Source organism: Muscardinus avellanarius (assembly GCF_963383645.1).
Source record: "Muscardinus avellanarius genome assembly, chromosome: 10".
Taxonomy (NCBI): Eukaryota; Metazoa; Chordata; class Mammalia; order Rodentia; family Gliridae; genus Muscardinus; species Muscardinus avellanarius.
The window spans coordinates 63,112,817-63,133,307 of NC_137796.1; the positions used below are offsets into that span (position 1 = coordinate 63,112,817).

Genomic DNA, 20,491 nt, shown 5'->3' on the forward strand with positions numbered 1-20,491 from the left:
CAGGTGGCCCCCATTGGCCTCTCTCTCTGTGAACCTCCCCCCAGATCCCTCCCTTCTAATGATCCCTGTTCCTGGCACCCACTGGGCTAGACTGGGCCCCATAAACACTCACGACACACACTGGAATGGAGGACAGCCATCCATTTATTGTTTGACCAGGGCTTCTATGAGAAGCAGGAAACCACGCTGGTGGGAGAGGGCACAGGTGTCTAGATATACTGAGTGGGCCCCTCATGGGGTGGGGCCAAGGGGTTGTGGGAGCTGGGGCTGGCACAGGAAGGATGCTAGGATGGAAATGGGCTGGGGCTGCAGTGTAGGATGAGTGGGAATCAAGACATTGGGAATGAAGTAGGCACACATCTATAATCCCAGTACTTGGGAGCCTGGGATGGGAGGATCACAGGTTCGAGGCCAGCCTCGGCAACTCAGTGAGCCCCTCAGCAACTTAGCAAAGACTCTGTTAAAGACAGACTCTAAGCAAAGACTCAAAAAAAAAAAAAAAGAAAAAGAAAAAAACGGGCTGGTGTAGCTTGGAGATAGAATGCCCTCTGGGTACCAAAAAAGAAGAGGAGGAATGAAGAGGGCACAGGATGGAGTGGGATGGGGAGGAGTAGGCTTGGGAATAGGCACTGAGGGGTGGCAGGGACAGGATAAACGTGGGAGAGGCTGTGGGGTCGGCAATGGGGCGGGGAAGGAGCCCTGGGGTTGACAGTGATCTTAGGATTATATTTGTGGCTGGGATGGTGGGGCCAGGGTTGAGGCTGCGCAGGGGTAGATTCTGGGCACCTGTGTGAGGTTCAGGGAGTTTTCTGGCTTGCGATCCTAAGTCAGAAAGTCCCCAGGTGACTCATGGGGCCCACTCCTAAGGTCATGGTTCAGGGGTGAGGAAGGTTTTAAAAGGATGTTTCTTGGGGGTAACCAACAGGCTGATGTCGCTCTGGGCTCCAGGAAAAGCCCCCCAGGTGATCAGTGCTGGGCACCGGCCGGGTCCTAGTACTCTGTCTCCCAGTCCTCAGCGGCAGGCGGTGGCTGTTCCTTCCCCTCCTGGGCGGGCAGTGTGGCTGGAGATGGGGACATCATGGGCAGGGGATCGGGGCCAGCCCCGGGGTCTTCCGCCCTGCCTCTCTCTGGCTCCTCAGCTCTCCCAGGGCCCCATCTCCGCTGGCCCCGAGCAGGCCTGCGCCCAGCCTCCCAGCCCCAGCGCCCCCGGCCCCGGCCCCGGCCCCTCGGGGGCCTCCCGGCTGTGCCTGGCTGGGTGTGGCCTGGCTGCGGGCAGCAGGGGCAGGAGGGCATGGACTGTTGGAGGCTGTAGGCCCCCAGCAGGGCGCTGTGCAGGAGGTAGGAAAGGGCATCCAGGCGGATGGGGACAGTAACGGAGGCCAGGTGCTCGGGAAGCCCCAGGTGGGCGGGGTCTGGGGTGCCCCCGAAAAAGGGTGGCAGAGTGGGGATGGACCCAGGGGTCCATGCCCCAGCCCCAGGTGATGGCGGCGGCAGGTTGTGCCTAGAATGAAGGAGGACAGGTCAGCAGGTCTCGCCATCTTTATATTCCTTCCCTCATGGCTGCCTGTGGGGCCCTGTACCCCTAACCACCTCGCCACCTCCTCCCTCCCTCCCTTTTTCTCTCTCCCTCTCCTTTCTCTCTCTGTCTGTGTCTATCTGTCTGTCTGTCTGTCTGTCTGTCTCTCTCTCTCTCTCTCTCATATGTGATATACATACATACATATATACATACTGGGAACTGAACCCAGGGACACTACCTCTGAGTGACACCTTCAACCCTTTTTTATTTTATAATTTTTACTTTTTTTTTTTTTTTTTGCTGGTCTGGGGATGGAACCCAGGGGCATTCGACCTCCGAGCTACATCCCCTGCTTTATTTTTTCTTTTATTCTTTTATTTTTATTTTTATTTTTTTGGATCTGGGGATGGAACCCAGGTGCATTCGACCTCCAAGCTACACTCCCTGCCCTAGTTTTTATTCTTTATTTTGAAACAGGGTCTCACTGAGTTGCAGAGGGCCTCACTAAGTAGCTGAGGCTGCCTGCGAACTTCGATCCTCCGGTCTCAGCCTCCCCAATGCTGGGATTACAAGCGTGCGCCACCACGCCCGGCTAATTTTTACCTATTGATTTATGTTGTAGTTCTGGGGATTTAACCCCAGGGCATTCACCTCCAAGCTACTCCCTCTGCCCTATTTATTTTTTATTATAAAACAAGGTTTCGCTAAATTGGAGGGGGTCCCTAAATTGCTGAGGCTGGCTTCAAATCTTCCATCCTCCTGTCTCAGCCTCCCAAACACTGAGATTACAGGTGTGTACCACCATGTAGGTTTCTATTCCTTCCTTCCTTCCTCCCTTCCTTCCTTCCTATTTCTTTTAACTTATTTGGCATTAGGGATTGAACCCAGGGGCATTCTACCTCCAAGCTACACCCCCAGCCCTATTTTTTTATTCTTTTATTTTGAAACGGTCTCACTTAAGTCCTGGAGGAACTCACTACACGAGGCTGGCTGTAAACCTGCAATCCTCCTGTCTCAGCCACCCCCCCACCCCAACTACTGGGATTATAAGCATGCCACACCCAGCTTCTCTATTTCTAAAGATCCAGCTCAACAATATGTCACCAAGGTCCTGTAAAATTTCTGTTTCTTGAGCCAGGCGTGGTGGCATATGCCTGTAATCCCAGTACTTGGGAGGCAGAGAAAGGAGGATTTCTGGTTCAAGGACAGCCTCAGCAAGTAATGAGACTCATCATTATATATAGTATATATTACATGTAATTATATTTTATATAATTAAAATAAAATAGCCCTGGGACTGTAGCTTGGAGGCAGAATAACTCTAGATTCAATCCACAGTATTTAAAAAAAAAAAAAAAAAGGTTTCTGTTTCTGTGCGATGGTACTTGGCCTTCCTCCAACCCCATACTTTGGTGGGCCTCTGCCTCCCCTGTGTGTGTGTGTGTGGGGGGTGTACTAGGGATGGAACCCAGGGACTTTTCTACCTCCAGGCTATACTCCCAGACCTATTTTATAATTTATTTGGAAACAGGGTCTCCCTAAGTTTCTGAGAGCCTCACTAAGTAGCTGAGGCTGGCTTCGAACCTGTGCGGTCCTCCTGTCTCAGCCTCCCAAGCGTTAGGATTATAAGCGCGCTCCACCACGCCCGGCTGTCCCCCTTCTTGAGAAGTCTTTGTCTCTTACCCTTCCGACCCAGCATTGTCCTTTTCCATCTTGAGGCGTGTCCCTGAGGTATCTTCTAGTAGCTTCTCCTGGGTCCTTCCAGGGCCTGGGTAGGTGTGGGAGGAGCCCAGAAGGAAAGAGGGCGGGGCTCCGGCCAAGCCGCAGAGCGGGGGCGGGGCTCGCAGAGCCGCTCAGACCCCACGTTGCTCAGCCGCCGCCCCCTCCCAGGGGCTCCAGGGCTTGGCTTCTCCTCCCTCCTGCAGACCCAGAAGTCCCAGGCCCAGTCCCTTGTATCTTTCTGCCCGTGTCCTTTGAACAATCCTTTAGGACTCTGGGGACATATTTATTCTGGGAAATCTGGACGTGTGGACATTCCCCTGGGCAAAGGGAATAGTAGATGACGGGAATCTTTGTGCTGCTGGGGATTGAGCCCAAGGGAGCATTCTACCTCTGAGCTACACCCCCAAACTCGATTTTATATTTTATTTGGAAAAAGAGTCTCACTACGTTGCTGAAGGCTTCGCTAAATTGCTGAGGCTGGCCATGAACCTGCCATCCACCCTCCAGTCTCAGCCTCCCAAGTACTAAGATTACAGGCGTGCACCACACCCGGCAGATGGTAGGAGTGTGTGTGTGTGTGTGTGTGTGTGTGTGTGTGTGTGTGTGGTACTACGGGTTGAACCCAAGAACATTCTACTTCTGAGCTACACTCCAGCCTTTTCAATTTTATTTTTGTTTTGAAACAGGGTCGCCGGGCGTGGTGGCGCACGCTTGTAATCCCCGCGCTTGGGAGGTGGAGACAGGAGGATAGCGTAGGTTCGAAGCCAGCTGTGCTGGCTTAAGAGACCCTGTTTCAAAATGAGGGGAAAAAAAGTATAAAATAGGTCTGGGAGTGTAGCCCAGAGGTAAAAGGGCTTCCAGGAACCCCAGTACCAAAAAAAGAAAGAAAGAAAGAAAGAAAGAAAGAAAGAAAGAAAGAAAGAAAGAAAGAAAGAAAGAAAGAAAGAAAAAAAGAAAAAGAAACAGGGTCTTGCTGGGTTGTCCTTGAACATGCAATCTTCCTTTCTCGGCTTCTCAAGTACTGGGATTACAGGCATGAGCAACCGCAAGGGAATCTTAACATCTCCTTGCCTGTTTCCTCATCTGAGAAATGGGGCTGTCAGCGCCAGGCTCTTGTGATAGCACATGTGCAAAGCAACTGCTATTAGTCTAGGACCAATGAGATTTATCTATTATCGCTTGTTGTGGTTGTGTGTGTGTGTGTGTGTGTGTGTGCGCGCGCGTAGGTACTGGATATTAAACCCAGGGAAATTCTACCACTGAGCTACATTTCCAACCCTTTTTATTTATTTATTCTTTTGGGACTGTGGCTGTACCAAGGGAGGGGTGGCTGGTGGCAGTAGAGACTGGGATGGCTTAGAGATGTATTTGGGAGCCTGGGGGTGGGTAAGTGGAGTCAAGGATGTTTTCTGCCGGAGCAGCCCCTTCGAATGTGATTTAAAAAAAAAAAAAAGGTTCACAACATTCCATTTTAAGGATGAGAAGTCCTAGGTACTAGGGTAGCCCAGTGCTAATTGATGCTGGTGACACCGAATGGGTGGGTTGTAAAAGGACTTTTATCCTGAGGCTTGGCTTCCTTTATCTTGGAGATTCTGATGAAAACCGTTATCTCCAGATTTCCAGTGTAGGTCTATATATCGCGTTACTTCATATCCCAAAGAGGCAGTTTTTGTCTAGATAGGATTTGGGAGTAAGGGTTTGAATCTCCACCCGGGTACTTACAAGTGCGTGACCTTGAGCATTGCTCGAGCTTTCTGAGTTGCTTCGAGAGGTAGAGTTTGCTGCCCAATTCCGGAGTAATGGGATTGCTTTTTATTGCTATTACTTCGATCAGGGTTCAGCTCCACTTGAAATCACGGGTCCTATTTTCGCTTATCACTTACCTGGCCCTTTAAGCCTCCCCTCTGCCTCCCCAAACTCCCCCCTTCCCAGCGGAGGCGGGACCTTGAGCCGCTAAGAAAATGCCCTTCTAACCAGCTTTCAAAATTGACAGGCAAGTTCTGAAAATGGACCAATCAGCTCGGGGTAAGTTAGGCTTCCGACGTGTCCCTATTTGGCGACCTTGGGTTCCTGCCCCGCCCACTCCCAATGAGTTGAGAGCCACGCCCTCATCTCTGATTGGCTGGGGAACTCACCATATTCAGCCCCTCCCCGAGGCTGGGAGTTATTTCCAGTCCCCGCCCGGTGAATTGCAGATTTGGAGCCAGCACCCTAGTTCTTTGATTGGCTGTGTTTCTGACCGCCAACCTCGCCCCCGCCCTCGCCCTCTGATTGGCTAGCATCTTTCCGCACTTTCTGGAGGTACCTTTGCTTTGGCTTTTGTCTGCGCTTGCTCCTGGTGGGCAGCCGCTTCCTCCAGGGGAGACCTAGCCAATGTAGGAAATGCCGAGCGGAGATGGGGCATCGGGGAGGCCCATTGCTGCCCCCACCCCATAGGATCAGATCATTTCTGTCACGGATCTTTTACTGGCCTTAAACATCAAATTACCAAGATTCGACCTCCCAGGTCTCCCTCATTTCAGAGGGTCTCAAGGATTCCCTAAACCCCCCTCCTTACTTACTCCTGCTCCCCCAGGAGAGTCTTAGCTTCTTTTTCCCCTTAGCCTTCCCTTGATTCAGCCCTGCTGGAGACTCTTCCAACTACCTCCAAGTCTCTTGAACTTGGGGATGCCCTTTACAGCCTCTCTCTCTTCTCCCTTCCTAGGTGCGAGAGGTCAGCCTTGCCTCCCGGCTCAGAATTTCTGCAGTGTCTGAAGGATCCCTCCTCGCTGCTCCTTCTCAGCCCCTTCAAGATGCAGGAGTCACAGAGTACTCTGGCAGATGATAGGATCACAGGTTCGAGGCCAGCCTCTGCAAGTTAGCGGGCCCTTCAGCAATTTAGGGAGACCCTGTTTCAAAACAATAAGATGGGCCCGGAGTGGTGGCTCACACTTGTAATCCCAGCATTTGGGACGATGAGACAGGAGGATCGAGGTTCGCGATCAGCTTCAGCTACTTAGTGAGGCAGAGTTAGAATGTCCCTGGGTTCCAACCAACCTCAGTACCTCAAAAAAAAAAAAAAAAAAAAAAAAAAAAAAAAAAAAAAAAAGAAAGAAAGAAAAAAGAAAGAAAAAAGGAAAAAAAAAAAGGGCTGGGGGTGAAACTTGGAGGTAGAATGTCCTGGGTTCAATACCAGTACCAAGGGGGGGGGTGCAGGAAGTCGGCCCAACTCCTGTACCTCTGTAGGAGAGCTGAAGATAACACTAACACTTCTCATAGTGGACTTTAGGGCACGTAGAATTGAGTCCTTTTCTTTTTCTTTTTTTTCCTGTAGTGCTGGGGATTGAACCCAGGGGCATTCTACCTCTGAGCTACTCCCTCAGCCCAATTTTTTATTCTTTAATTTGAAACAGGGTCTAAGTTGTGGAGGGCCTCACTAAGTAGCTGAGGCTGTCCACGAACCGCGATCCTCCCATCTCAGCTTCCCAAAAGCTGGGATTACAAGCGTGTGCCACCACAGCGGACCAAGTTGAGCCCTTTTCTATGGAGATTCCCACACCTGCACCAACACTCTCCGCCTCTAGAGGGCGCCACGGCCATTCCTCATCGCCGGACGCTTAAACCTCCCATATTCTCCATACCCTCCCCAGCCTGCCTAACAGCACTTCCTCCCCTTATATGCTTAATCCTGGCCCGCCATACCATTTCCCCCAGGGGCCCATACTCTTCCTCTTTATTTTTTCTAAGTACCACAAACTGTGTGACTCAAATGAGAAAAAAATTTTTTCTTACGGTTCTGGAGGTTGGGAAGTCCAAAATCAAGTGCTGGCAGGTCCAGGATCTGGTGAGAGCCTATTCTCTGGTTCATAGATGCCACCTTCTCGCTGTGTCCTTACATGGTGGAAGGCGGGAACACTTTGGGGTTTCTTGAATCCCATCGATGACCTAATTACCTTCCAAGGTTTCTACCTCCAAATATTCGATATGGGGTTAGGATTGCAACACAGACTTTGGGGGAGGTAGGTCACCTAGTGTATAGCGATGGGTTGATTGGATGAATGGACACCATTCAACCTAGAGAGTATCTCACCCAAAGGGCAGCAGGAGCCCATGTGCCATCTGCCAGTGGTGGAACTGAAGAGGCTGCAGGGAGAGCACAACTCTCACATCAAGAGAGAGGGGAACTGAGAGCCGGGTGTGGTGGCGCACGCTTGTAATCCCCGCGCTTGGGAGGCAAAGACAGGAGGATCGCGCAGATTTGAAGCCAGCCGCGCGGGCTGGCTTAGGAGACCCTGTTTCCAAATAAAAATGTAAAAATAGGTCTGGGAGTGTAGCCCGGAGGTAGAAGGGCTTCTAATCTCCGTGGGCCCACCCAAGTCCTTACACTTTTGCTCTATGAGAGAGCCTGTATTTGAACATCTTCCATACAGAAGGCCCTACCTAGCCAGAGAGTCTGAGCCAATAGAGGCTACAGCTATGGTCAGTTAGGCCAAGAGTAACTTGTCTCAAGGTATTGGGGACCAAAGGAAGGATAGCAAATGGGCCCAGTACCTTGAGACACAAGGCCATGAAATGGAAATGGGAGGCTGGGCCTGGTGGTGCACACCTGTAATCCCAATACTTGGGAGGTTGAGACAGGAGGATCATAGGTTTGAGGCTAATCTCAACAATTTAGAGAGACCCTGTTTCAAAATTTAAAAACAAAGGGGGGGCTGGGAGCATAGCTCAGAGGTAGAATGCCCCTGGGTTCAATGGTTCAGTTCCCAGTGTGTGTGTGTGTGTGTGTGTGTGTGTGTGTGTGTGTGTGTGTGTATCACACACATGTACAAAACACAACATATACACATGCACACATAAATAAGTATAAAAGAGGGGGATGGGGGGAAAAGGTGTCTCACAGCCAACTGGCCTAACTTTCTTCTCCTAGGGGCAGTGCCTGCTTGAACTTGTCCTGGATGGGTAGGTGAGGTGGTGGGATTAAAACTGAATTTGAGCCAGTCGTGGTGGTACACGCTTGTATCCCAGTATTTGGGAGGCTGAGACCGGAGGATCACGGTTTGTGAGTAGCCTCAGCTACTCACTGAGGCCCTCTGCAACTCAGTGAGACCCTATTTCAAAATAAAGAATAAAAAACAGGGCAGGGGGTGTAGCTTGGAGATCGAATGCCCCTGGAGTCCATCCCCATACACACAAAAATAAATAAATAAAAGCCGGGCGTGGTGGCGCACCCTTGTAATCCCAGCGCTTGGAAGGCTGAAACAGGAGGATCACGCAGGTTCGAAGCCAGCCTCAGCTACTTAGTGAGGCTCTCAGCAACTTAGTGAGACCCTGTTTCCAAATAAAGTATAAAATAGGTCTGGGAGTATAGCCCGGAGGTAGAAAGCCTCTGGGTTCCACCCCCAGTGCCACCAAAAAAAATAAAATAAAATAAAAAATAAAATAAAATAAATAAATAAATAAACAAACTGAATTTGAGGTTTAGATTTAAGATCAGGCTGAGTTTTAAGAACCAGAACGGACCAGAGAGTTATATAATATCTAAAATATTGAGTGATGAACAAAAGAGTTTTAACAGAACATGATTGAATCTGTGATTAGAAAAATAGAATTGTTTTATACTTATAGTTCCTGGAGCTAATAATTCCCAATTAACTGGTTAAGAGAGTACCTGGCAATACCCAAAGTCTAACCTGGATATTCTGATTCCAAGCCTGGAGACAGACAGACAGACAGGCAGACTTCCTTTCTCTTTCTCTCTCCCTTTCTTCTCCCCTCCCTTCCTTTTTTTCTCTCCTTCCCTCCCTCCCTCCTTCCTTTATACAACATCACCTTTGCCCAAGTGTATGGGGCAGCAATACCCTCCTTTCTTCTGAGTCCCAAGCCATTATTGCAGAAGTCAGGACCTCAACGCTTATTTCAGTTACTGACCCCTGGCCAAACCTGTTCTGCCAACACAATTTCGTCATTTCCAAGGTCAAACAGATCTTCGAGCCCTTGTGTAACTTGCAGAGAGGTGCCCTTTTCCTCAAGGACCCCCAACACGCTCCCCACTGGAAGTTCAGTTAAAGGGAGCTGCTGCCTGTAAGTGCTCACCCATCACGGCCGGCCTGAGTTGACCCCAGCTGACGCTTAGCTGCAGGACCTTAGGGGGACCTCGTCCTGACTTGGCCTCAGCTCTGCATTGAGGTGTCAGCTTTGGGTGCCGGTGACCCTGGAATCCTATTACTCTGTGTGCGCTGCCCTCTGGTGGCCAACTTCGGTCCTTGCAGCTTACTGAGTTTTTTATTTCCTAAGGCATTCAGAGGCTCTGGCACAGCTAGAAACCAACACGCCAGAGAGGGCCCCAGGCCTTACAGTCAGCTACCTAGCACCCACCAGATGACGGCCCCTTGGGTGAGTGGAGGGAGGCAGGGAGGGCAGAGGAGACGGCCTGGCTCACCCTCTGCTCTTTATGGCACTCGCCAAAGCCTTTCGTGTTCCCCCTACAGACAGAGTCCTGTGTGTGTGTGTGTGTGGTGCTGGGGATGAAATCCAGGGGCCTTCTTACCTCTGGGCTATACTGCCAGACCTATTTTATATTTTATTTGGAAACAGGGTCTCACTAAGTAGCTGAGGCTGGCTTCGAACCTGTGCGAGCCTCCTGTTTCAGCCTCCAAAGTGCTGGGATTATAAGTGTGTACCACCACGCCCGGCCAGACTGAGTCCTCTTGGCCAGCTAAAACTGAGTATCTGTGATACTTTTTTCTTGCATGTGTGTTACTAGGGATGGAACTCAAGGGCATTCTAACTCTTAGCTATACATTCAGCCCTATTTCCTTTCTTTCTTTCTTTCTTTCTTTCTTTCTTTCTTTCTTTCTTTCTTTCTTGTACTGAGAATAGAGCCCAGGGGCATTGTACCTCTGAGCTACACTCCCAGCCCTATTCTTTAGTCTTTTTTATTTTATTTTTATTTTTATTATATTTTAGCAGTACTGGGGATGGAACCCAGGGGCATTCTACCTCCAAGCTACACCCCCAGCCCTATTTTTTCTTTCTTTCTTTCTTTCTTTCTTTCTTTCTTTCTTTCTTTCTTTCTTTTGTGGTACTGGGGTTCCTGGAAGCCCTTCTATCTCCTTCTACCCTATTTTATACTTTTTTAAATTTGGAAACAGGGTCTCTTAAGCCAACACAGCTGGTTTTGAACCTGTGTAATCCTCCTGTCTCTGTCTCCCAAATGCAGGGATTACAAGCTTGCGCCACCATGCCCGGCTTATTCTTTATTTTGAAACAGGGTCTCACTAAGTTGCAGAGGGCCTAAGTAGCTGAGGCTGTCCATGAACCACGACCCGCCTGTCTCAGCCTCCCAAATACTGGGATTACAAGCATGTGCCACCACGCCCCACTAGCCTTTTTTATTTTTGAAACAGGGTCTCACTGAGATATGAAGGGGCTCGCCAAGTAGCTGAGGCTGTCCCAGAACCGCGATCCTCCTGTCTCAGACTCTCAAGTACTGAAATCATACCTGGTTCTTATTTTTTATTTTGAAACAGGGTCTGGCTACGTTACCAGGACTGACCTTAAAATTATGATCCTCCTGTCTTAGCCTCCCAAGGACGGGGATTAGAGGTGTGCCACCATGCCCAGTTTCCGAGCCTTTTCATTACTCTACTCTTCTCCCCCAGCTGAGGTCCCAGTCCTGAAGCACAGGAGCTCCTCAGTGGAACTTGATTTCTGCGTAATCTGTGTGGTCGTCTGTGGGCTTCTGAGTCTCATATGGCCTGAGGCCCGGGAAGTAGAGAGTGGTGTACTGGAGTTCCTCTTCTTGGCTATTCTTGGAGTCTGGTGCTTGGGCGGATGATTTAGACTCTGGGCAGCTGGAGGAAATAAAATGTAGCTTCCTTTGGTTCTTCTTTGATTCTGGGGAGTGAGTTCCTGGTAAAGGAATCCTAGAAGGGCTGCTTGGCTTTGCCTTTCGATTCCGAGCCTGAGAGAATAACAACAAATATTCGGTGAGTATTTGTGTGTGTGTGTCTCTGGTGAGGGGGATACTGGGCCTTGAACCCAAGGGCATTCTACTTTCAAGCTACACTCCCAGCCCTTTTTATTTTATTTATTTATTCATTTTTTAAACAGGGTGTTTCTAAATTGCTGAGGGCCTTGCTAAGTTGCCAACGTGGGCCTACAACCTGAGAGCCTCCCGTCTCAGCTTCCCAAGCACAGGGATACGCCACCATGCCTGGCTAGAACCGCTGTTCTTATAAGAGATTAGGACACAGAGGCATAGAGAGGGAAGACCATGTGAGGACACAGAGAGGAGATGGCTGTACAATCCAAGGAAATGTGACAAAACAAATTTCCATCCTTTAAGCTGCTCGGTCTGGGGTCTTTTGTTACAGCAGCCATGGCAGACTAATACAGAAAGACCTTTGTGGCCACCACCACCACAGTTGAGACATAGGACTACACATTACCACAGAACTCCTCTGTTTATATCTTTTTTTCCCTTTTCTCTTTTTCAGTACTGCACACTGAGCCCATGGGCATTTTACCGCTGAGCTACACTCCCAGCTCCTTTTATTTTTATTTTTTATTTTTTAATTTTATTTATTTATTTATTTATTTATTTATTTATTTTGGTGGTACTGGGGATGGAACCCAGGGGCCTCTACCTCTGGGCTATACTCCCAGACCTATTTTATATTTTATTTGGAAACAGGGTCTCTTAAGCCAGCTGAGGCTGGCTTCGAACCTGCACGATCCTCCTGTCTCCGCCTCCCAAGCACAGGGATTACAAGCGTGCGCCACCACGCCTGGCTCTATTTTTTATTTTGAAACAGGCTCTTGCCAGGTTGCTAAGGATCTCACGTTAAGTTGCTGAGGCTGATCTCAAACCTGAAATCCTCCTTTCTCCGCCTCCCAAGTACTGGGATCACAGGTATGTGCCACTGCACCCAGCTCCCCCCTAGGTGTGCTTTATGGTCCCACTCATCATTCCCCACCCCCAATCCTCACCCACCTCTATAATTTCACCATTTTGGCAATGGGATCATGCTGTGCATGATCTTTGGAGACTGGCCTTATTCTCTTTCCTTCCTTTTTTTTTTTTTTTTTCTTGTCCCTAAGGTATCTCCAAGTTGTCACTTGGACCCATGGTTAGTTCTTGATTGTGGAGGACCATGAGGATGGAGTGGGCTTGTGGAAGGTGGTCGTGGTGTCTGGGTGAAGATGCTGGTGTGGAGACCATAGAGGTGAGGGGAGAGCCAGAAGAAGTGGCTTGAATGTATTTCAAAGGGGATTTGCTGATGGGTTGGTTGTGGGGAGACAGAGAAGAGAGGAATAAAAGATTAGATTCTAAGGCTTCAGGCTTGGCTGGGCAACAATGGGATGCCATTTGCTAAGACGGGGATGGATAAATGGGGAAGTGTAAATGGTAGAGTTAGAAGTTGGCTCTGCATAGGCCAAGTGGGAGATACTTAGTGGACATGTGAGATGCTCCGTGCACAGGTGGACAGGAGTCTGGACTGCAGGGAGGATGCCAAGGAGGTGTACATCGTGGAGCCATCAGCAAGTAGATTTGATCTCTTGACTATAAACAACATTTTTTTTTAATTTTTTATTATTTTTTTGGTACTGGGAGTGGAATCCAGAGGCTTTCTACCTCCAGGCTATACTCCCAGACCTTTTTTTATATTTTATTTGGAAACAGGGTCTAAGTTGCTGAGAGCCTCACTAAGTAGCTGAGGCTGGCTTCGAACCCGTGCAATCCTCCTGTCTCAGCCTCCCAAGCGCGGGGATTACAAGCGTGCGCCACCACGCCCGGCTGTAAGCAACATTTACTGAACACTAGCTGGGGACCAGGTGCTCTCCTGAACATTTCACAGGTGCAATATATTTAGCACCTAGAATACTCCTGAGAGGGAGACACTGCTCTTATCCCCAGGCCATGGTTCAAAAAGTTAAGGCACAGAGAAGTTAAGTGACTTATTCCAGAATACACAGCAACTAAAGCAGGATTCGAGCCCAGGCAGGCTGACTTCAGAGACCCCCTTGTGCTTAACTGTTAGGCCATACTCTCTCTCTGTCAGTGATGTTAATAATTATTAAGTTGTTAGTTATAATTAGTCATGCTCTTGGTGATGTTAATAATAGAATAACAGCTACATATTGATAAAGTGCCTGTGTTCTAATTTAATTTTTTTTTGAGGGGGCACTGGAGATTAAACCTAGGGGCCCTCTACCACTGAGCTACACTCCCAGCCCTTTTTATTTATTTTTTTTGGTGGTGGTACTGGGGTTTCTGGAAGCCCTTTCTACCTCTGGGCTACACTCCCAGACCTATTTTTATATTTTTATTTGGAAACAGGGTCTCTTAAGCCAGTGAGCCTGGCTTCGAACCTGATCCTCTTGTCTCCACCTCCCAAGCAAGGTGATTACAAGCGTGTGCCATGACGCCCAGCTATTTACTTATTTTTAGTTTTTTTTTTGTTGTTGTTTTTGTTTTGGTGGTACTGGGGGTGGAACCCAAAGGCTTTCTACCTCCAGGCTATACTCCCAGACCTTTTCTATATTTTATTTGGAAACAGGGTCTCACTGAGTTGCTGGGAGCCTCACTAAGTAGCTGAGGCTGGCTTCAAACCCGTGCGATCCTCCTGTCTCAGCCTCCCAAGCGCGGGGATTACAAGCGTGCGCCACCACGCCCGGCTTATTATTTTTAAATTTTGAAATAGGCTTTTGCTAAATTGCTGAGGCTGTAGCCAGGTATGGTGGCTGTACACTTGTAATCCCAGTAATTGGGAGGCTGAGACAAGAGGATCACCGGTTCATGGACACCCTCAGCTATCTAGTGAGGCCCTCTGCAACTTAGTGAGACCCTGTTTCAAAATAAAAGAGTAAAAAAGTAGGGCTGGGGGGTGTGGCCTGGAGGTAGACTGCCCCTGGGTTCCACCCCCAGTACTGCAACAAATAAAAAATAATAAAAATTAAAAAAAAATAAATTGCTGAGGCCTTTCCTTAAGCCTGAGATCCTCCACACCCGGCAGGATCTAGTACTGTTTTTTCTACCCACAAGTCTCTGGGGCAAAGGCAGTGCAGGGCAGGGCTGGAGCGTGTGCAGATGTCCATGGGGACAGACGCATGGTTTAGAGAAGAGACACAGTTGGCCAGCGTCTGTCCACTCACCAGGGGACCAGCCTTAGGGACCACGTTGATGTAGTCCAGGATGGCGCTGCTGCGTGAGACCCTGGGCCTGGTCTCCGCCTGAGTCCGCTTCTTCCTTCGGGTTTTCACTCTGAGGGAAGAGACTGTGTCTTGGCCAGCACTGTGCCCCGCCCTCTCCCCGCCCGGCCCGCGGCTCCTCCCACTCACAGGATCAGGACGAAGCCAAGGAGAGTCGTGACCCCGATTCCCAGAGACACGCCCTTGAAGAATGCAGTGGAGAACGTGGAGGCTGGATTCTTGTCTACACCAGGAGGAGAGGGGCCGGGAGCTTAGCTTATCACCCTGGGCCTCTGCTTCCTGTTTCTCCCGGCTCAGATTTCAACCACCCTGCCTCCAGCCCCATCCAGCAGCCCCCTCCTCCACTTCGGGACCTCGGTTGTCACGAGCCCCCTGGCTGGCAGCAGCAGGACTGAGTCCCTCCCACCCCTGTGCATGCCAGGCCAGAGCTGAGCGCCCCGCGAAGATTAGGGGCTGCTGGCCCAGGGCCCCACCCAGCTGAGGTGACCTTGGCTGAGGCCTGGCTGCTGGTCCCCTCCAGCCGCCCCTCCCCCAGCCGCCAGCTCGGGGAGGGGGAGGAGGCTAAGAGGAGCAGCTGCAGCACAGACCCTCAGCCTCCAGGAGAACGAGGGTCCCAGCAGCTGTGTGGGGTGGGGGTCTGCAGGGCGGATGAAGAGGGATGGGCAGGTGCTGCCTCCTCCCGGGCCCAGCGTGCCCCGCCCCACTCACCGTGCACAGAGAGGCTCAGAGAGATGTTCCTGGTGCCCAGCGGGTTCTGGGCCAGGCAGGTGAATTCGCCTTGATGCTCCGACTGGACCCGAGGCAGCTCCAGGACCCCAGGGTCGGAGGGCTGGCCAGGGCTCAGGGTCTGTGCCCCCCAGGCCCAGCGCAGCCTGGCGGGGGGGTTGCTGTGGGTGACACACACCAGGCGCAGGCTCTGGCCCTCCAAGACCGGGAGGGACGAGCCACGCTCGAGGACTTCCAGGACTGGGGAAAGAAGACGCGGAATGGACCTGGGGCCATCACCTGGCCCCCAACTGGCGAGGCCCGGTTCCTCTGTCCGCTCTGCCTACCTGTCCTTTTGGCTTGGGAAACCACCACTCTCAGGTCCGCTGGGGGATCTGCAAGGGGCCGAGAAGCAGCTCTGATGGACCTGGGCTTCCCTGGGCGGAGGATCTGTCAGGACGCTTTGGCGGTGGGAGGAAAGGGAGCAGATCCCGCTGGGCCCCACACAAACTGCAGTGGTCTAGGTATACAGGAGCCAGGTCCCGGGGTCCAGACCCCCTGGCCCTGCGGCCCTGCCCTGGCTCTGCCCCCTCCCTGCTCCCTCAGAACCAGCCCCTCTGCTCACACTCACACTGCACAGAGAGGTCCAGGGTGCTGTGCTGCGAGCCAAGCCTGTTCTCTGCTCGGCAGGTGTAGCGCCCCGAGTCCCCAGCCTTCACCCCAGGCAGCTCCAGTGCCAGGGATCTGGGGCCTGAGGAATGGGACTGAAACAGGACTCGGCCCTCCAGCACCCAGCTGAGCGTGGCAGGGGGCTGGCTGTCAGCAGTGCAGAGCAGCCGCAGAAACTGGCCTTCCTGGGCTTCCAGATAGGTGACATTTCCCTGGGACTCTGGAGCTGGAAAAAGACAGAGAAAGGGCTGTAGAAAGAGCCCATGGCTCCCTTCTCCCAGCTGCCACGGCTCCTCTTCCTCCTCTTCCTCCTCCTCCTCCTCCTCCTCCTCCTCCTCCTCCTCCTCCTCTTTCTTTTTCTTTTGTACAGGGGCAGTCTGCCTCTGAGCTACTCCTCAGCCCTATTTTATTATTGATTTTTAAAAATTTGAAACAAGACCTCACTAAGTTGCTGAGGTTGGCCTTGAACCTGCGACTCTCCTGTCTCAGCCTCCCAAGTCCTGGGATTACAGGTGTGTACCACCGCACCAAGGGGCCCTCGGTACCTGAGGCGTTGTCACGGAAAATGCTGATCCTAAGGTTTTGGGGAGCATCTGTAACAAGATTGCCAGCTGACCTTGAGGGGGGTGTTTTGTTCCCCACAACAAGAAAGAACTCCCTTGGGGAAAAGAAAGGGTGACCATCCCTGGGGAAACACCCACCCCCCTCCCAGGGCTGAGGCAATACCTGGGATGCCCACCTTCCTCCCTGTGGACCGTCAGGAGCACAGAGCTGTGTGGGTTTCCCACCTCCCCACCACGGGGCCTGTTTGCACACCCCAAAGTACACAGCACACTCACAGGCCACGCTCAGTCGAACGATTCTCTCTGTGCTCGCCCCCTTCCCGGAGACGTCCACTCGACAGGTGAGCGTGGTGTCGTGGTGCTGGGGTCCTGGGGTGAGGCTGAGCATGGAGAAGTAGGTGGTAGATGGTGGGGTTCCTTGGGAGGAGAGGGCAGGCCCAGTCCAGGAGAAGGAAGGGACAGGGCACTGCTTGAAGTCCCAGTTGAACACACAAAGGACTGTCACTGGCTGCCCGGACGCCAGGGTCTCCGGAATGAAGATATCCGGCTTCTGAGTCAGGTCTGGGGAGAGGGGACCCATCCGAGTTCTCCTGCATGCACCCTCCCCAGCTTTCCCCATTGAGCCCTGGGGTGTGTCCCCCATCTGTCCCCGTGGTGTGAGGCATGGAGTCTCTACCACATCACCTACCTGTCACTTTGAGAGAGAAGCTCTTCGGGAAATTATATTTCACTTTTGGTCCTCGTTCCAGCCGAAAGAAGTATTCATGCTGGTCTTTTGTCTGCACGTTTCTGATCACCAAGGAGCAATCCTCTTTGTGGGGATCCCCCAGGAGCTGGAATCGGTCCTGGGTACTCGTTTGCACCCTCCTACCTGGATTACTGGTGGCCACTGCAACTCCTATCTCTGTGTTGGTCCCAGATATGAACCAGGAGCCGTAAGCTGGGTGACGGTCAGTCTTGGCATCCCGAGGGTAGGAGAAGGAGCAGGGTACCAGGATGCACAGGCCCTGCTGCATCCTCACCTCCTTCTGAACCTGTAGCCTGTATCCTGGATGCTGAGCCTCGGTCCCTAAGGAGAGACAGAGGCTCAAGCTGCAACCCAGCCCTCGCCGCCTGTCTCCCACTCCCAAGACATCCCTCTGGCTCTCAGCCACTCACCACCTATCAGCCAGGACAGCCACAGCAGCAGGAGTAGCATATCTGCCTTAGGAGACGCCTGGATCTGCCAGAGATGAGCTCATTCGCCCGTTGCCGGGCCGTCTATGGGCTCTGAATGATCAACACTGGCAGAAGGGGAAGGTCCAGAAGGGGAAGCTCAGGGCAGAAGGAGAAGTGTGGTAGGAACCCGATATCTGAGAACTGATGCATGAAATGAGCTGCCGATTCGGAGAACAGGGGGTTTGAGCTGGTCCATGGCAAGGTTGAGAAGGGAAGGCCCATGGCTGACCTGGGGCCCAGCTGTGGGTGGGTGAGGGAGGGAGTTCCCCCTCTGAGCCTTGGGTCATTGAGCAAGCAGAAGGGCGGGAACCAAGTGATCCTGCCTCTGAGGTGTTACCTTTCCTAAAAGACTCATGCAGACTCAGTAGGCCTGTCCACTTAGCCTCAGTGCTGTGTGCGGAACCTATAGAGAAATTCCAACGAGGCATCTGAACTCGAAGCCACCTGGTTTAGTAAATGAAGAATCTTAGGGACAGAAAAGGCTGTCCTCAATGCCCTGGCTGCTGGAGCAGGTGTTCGTGGTGGGGCCCTGGGGAGGGAGTGGTCATTTCTTTCTGATAAAGAGAAGTCAGGATGGGTCTTCTGGAGGCGGTGACATTTAGCTGTTCTATTTTTGGCCTCGAAGCTACTGTATTATTCTGCTCAGGCTGAACTAGAGGACCATCTGCGTCTGTGTGTTCTGCCTCAATGGATTCTACCCAGCCCCGATTGAAATTATTTTGTTAAAAATTGTGTTGAAGCCGGGCGTGGTGGCGCACACTTGTAATCCCAGTATTCAGGAGGCTGAGGACAGAGGATCACGGTTCGCGGTCAGCCTCAGCTACTTAGTGAGGCCCTCCACAACTTAGTGAGACCCTGTTTCAAAATAAAGAATAAAAAATGGGGAAGGAAGTGCAGCTTGGAGGTTGAATGCCCCTGGGTTCCATCCCCAGACCTGCAAAAAAAAAAAAAAAATTCGTGTTGATCAGCCGGGCGTGGTGGCGCACATTTGTAACCCTAGTACTTGGGAGGCTGAGGCAGGAGGATCACGGGTTCAAGACCAGCCTCAGCTACTTAGTGAGGACGTCTGCAACTTAGTGAGACCCTGTTTCAGAAAAAATAAAGTGGCCGGACGCACACTTGTAATCCCAGCATTCGGGAGGCTGAGACCGAAAGATCGCGGTTTTCAGACAGCCTCAGATACTTAGCGAGGCTCTCCACAACTTAGTGAGACCCTGTTTCAAAATAAAAGAATAAAAAATGGGGCAGGGCATGTAGCTTGGAGGTCAAATGCCCCTGGGTTCCATCCCCAAACCCCCAAAAACAAAAAGCAAAAAAAAAAAAAAAAAAGAAAAAGAAAAAAGAAAGAATAAAAAATAGGGCTGGCGCCGGGCGTGGTGGCGCACGCTTGTAATCCCCGCGCTTGGGAGGCGGAGACAGGAGATTCACGCTGGTTCGGAGCCAGCCTTGCTGGCTTAAGAGACTCTGTTTCCACATAAAAATGTTAAAAAAAATAGGTCTGGGAGTGTAGCCCGTGGGAGTGTATACCGGAGGTAGAAGGGCTTCCAGGAACCCCAGTACCACCAAAAAAAAAAAAAATAGGGCTGGGGGTGTAGTTCCGAGGTAGAATTCCCCTGGGCTCCATCCCTAGTACCCTCCAAAAAAAAAAAAAAATTGTGTTTATCTAGCCATGCCTGGTGGCACATGCCTGTAATCCCAGTACTTGGGAGGCTGAGACAGGAGGATCACAGGTTCGAGGACACCCTCAGCAATCTAGTGACACCCTGTTTAAAAAATGAAAAAGAAAAAGAAAACCCCCAAAGCAAAAAGAGTGGGCCTTTTCCCTCCCTTTGCCTAGTTCTCTTAGCGCTCTCTGTCTCTCACCACGGAGTATCGCCTCAGGAGCCTGCCAGCAGGGCGGCCATCACTGGGGCGACTCCTACATTCTGGACCAGAACCAAGAGCCCAAATAAGCCTCATTTCTCCACGACTTACGCAGTCTGTGGTGGCGTGCTGTGAGTCACAGAAGGTGGACTCAGGCAGAGCCCAAACTAAGACAACCTTGGTTTTTTCTTTTTCTTTTTTTATTCTAGATAAAACCTATTAAAGAATCTAGTGACAGAATACTCTTGGTCTCCTAACAGCCAATCCAAAGGAAGCCTCGCTTCTTTCCAGCTTTCCCCAAATTGCCTAGTACAAGCCCAAGTCCTGTAAGAGGTCCCTCTAAGTCTCCCCTAGTGTCTGGCCTCATAGTTTTCTGTGGTGCGCGTATTCCCTGACTTCCATGAGTACTAATCAACTCTGATGAGTAATAACCCAACCTAGATGTGATCCTCGTGCCTGCTGGCTAGGGCCCATGACTCTGACCTGTTTCTTGACTTGGTCACTGCCAACATTTCCTTCCTTCAAGTTGTCCCACTGTTCAGATTTTATTAATCAACTGCCTTTCTGTGTGTGTGTGTGTGTGTGTGTGTGTGTGTGTGTGTGTATGTGTGTGTGTGTGTGTGTGTGGTACTGGGGATGGAACCTAGGGGCATTCTATTTTTTAGTCTTTTTTTTTTTTTCTGCAGGTCTGGGGATTGAACCCAGGGGCACTCTACCTCCGAGCTAACCCCCCGCCTGATTTCTTTTTTTTTTTTTTCTTTCTTTCTTTCTTTCTTTCTTTCTTTCTTTCTTTCTTTCTTTCTTTCTTTCTTTCTTTTTGCAGGTCTGGGATGGAACCCAGGGGCATTTGACCTCCGATCTATACCCCCTGCCCAATTTTTTATTCTTTATTTTGAAAAGGGGTCTCACTGAGTTGCAAAGGGCCTCACTAAGTAGCTGAGGCTGTCTGCGAACCGCGATCCTCCAGGTCTCAGCCTCCCGCGTGCTGGGATTACAAGCGTGCGCCACCACACCCGACTATTTTTTTGTTCTTGATTTT

At 51.0% G+C, this 20,491-nt stretch overlaps 2 protein-coding genes across 2 annotated transcripts; both read right to left on the reverse strand.

The window, feature by feature from the left end:
- Positions 1-990: 990 nt before the first annotated feature.
- LOC308268578 (piRNA-mediated silencing protein C19orf84) lies at positions 991-9,317 on the reverse strand (the record flags this gene model as incomplete). Its single annotated transcript, XM_080703697.1, has 4 exons — positions 991-1,501; positions 7,311-7,363; positions 9,161-9,270; positions 9,314-9,317. The coding sequence occupies 4 exons, from the start codon at positions 9,315-9,317 to the stop codon at positions 991-993; spliced, it is 678 nt and encodes a 225-aa protein (XP_080559823.1).
- Positions 9,318-10,913: 1,596 nt separating this feature from the next.
- Positions 10,914-17,944, reverse strand: SIGLEC10 (sialic acid binding Ig like lectin 10; the record flags this gene model as incomplete). Its single annotated transcript, XM_080703698.1, is given in 13 exon segments — positions 10,914-11,183; positions 14,378-14,486; positions 14,908-14,996; positions 14,999-15,028; positions 15,034-15,071; positions 15,143-15,400; positions 15,487-15,534; positions 15,771-16,034; positions 16,354-16,401; positions 16,648-16,932; positions 17,060-17,440; positions 17,530-17,593; positions 17,927-17,944. Coding segments are annotated over 13 exon segments (1,902 nt in total).
- Positions 17,945-20,491: the final 2,547 nt, after the last annotated feature.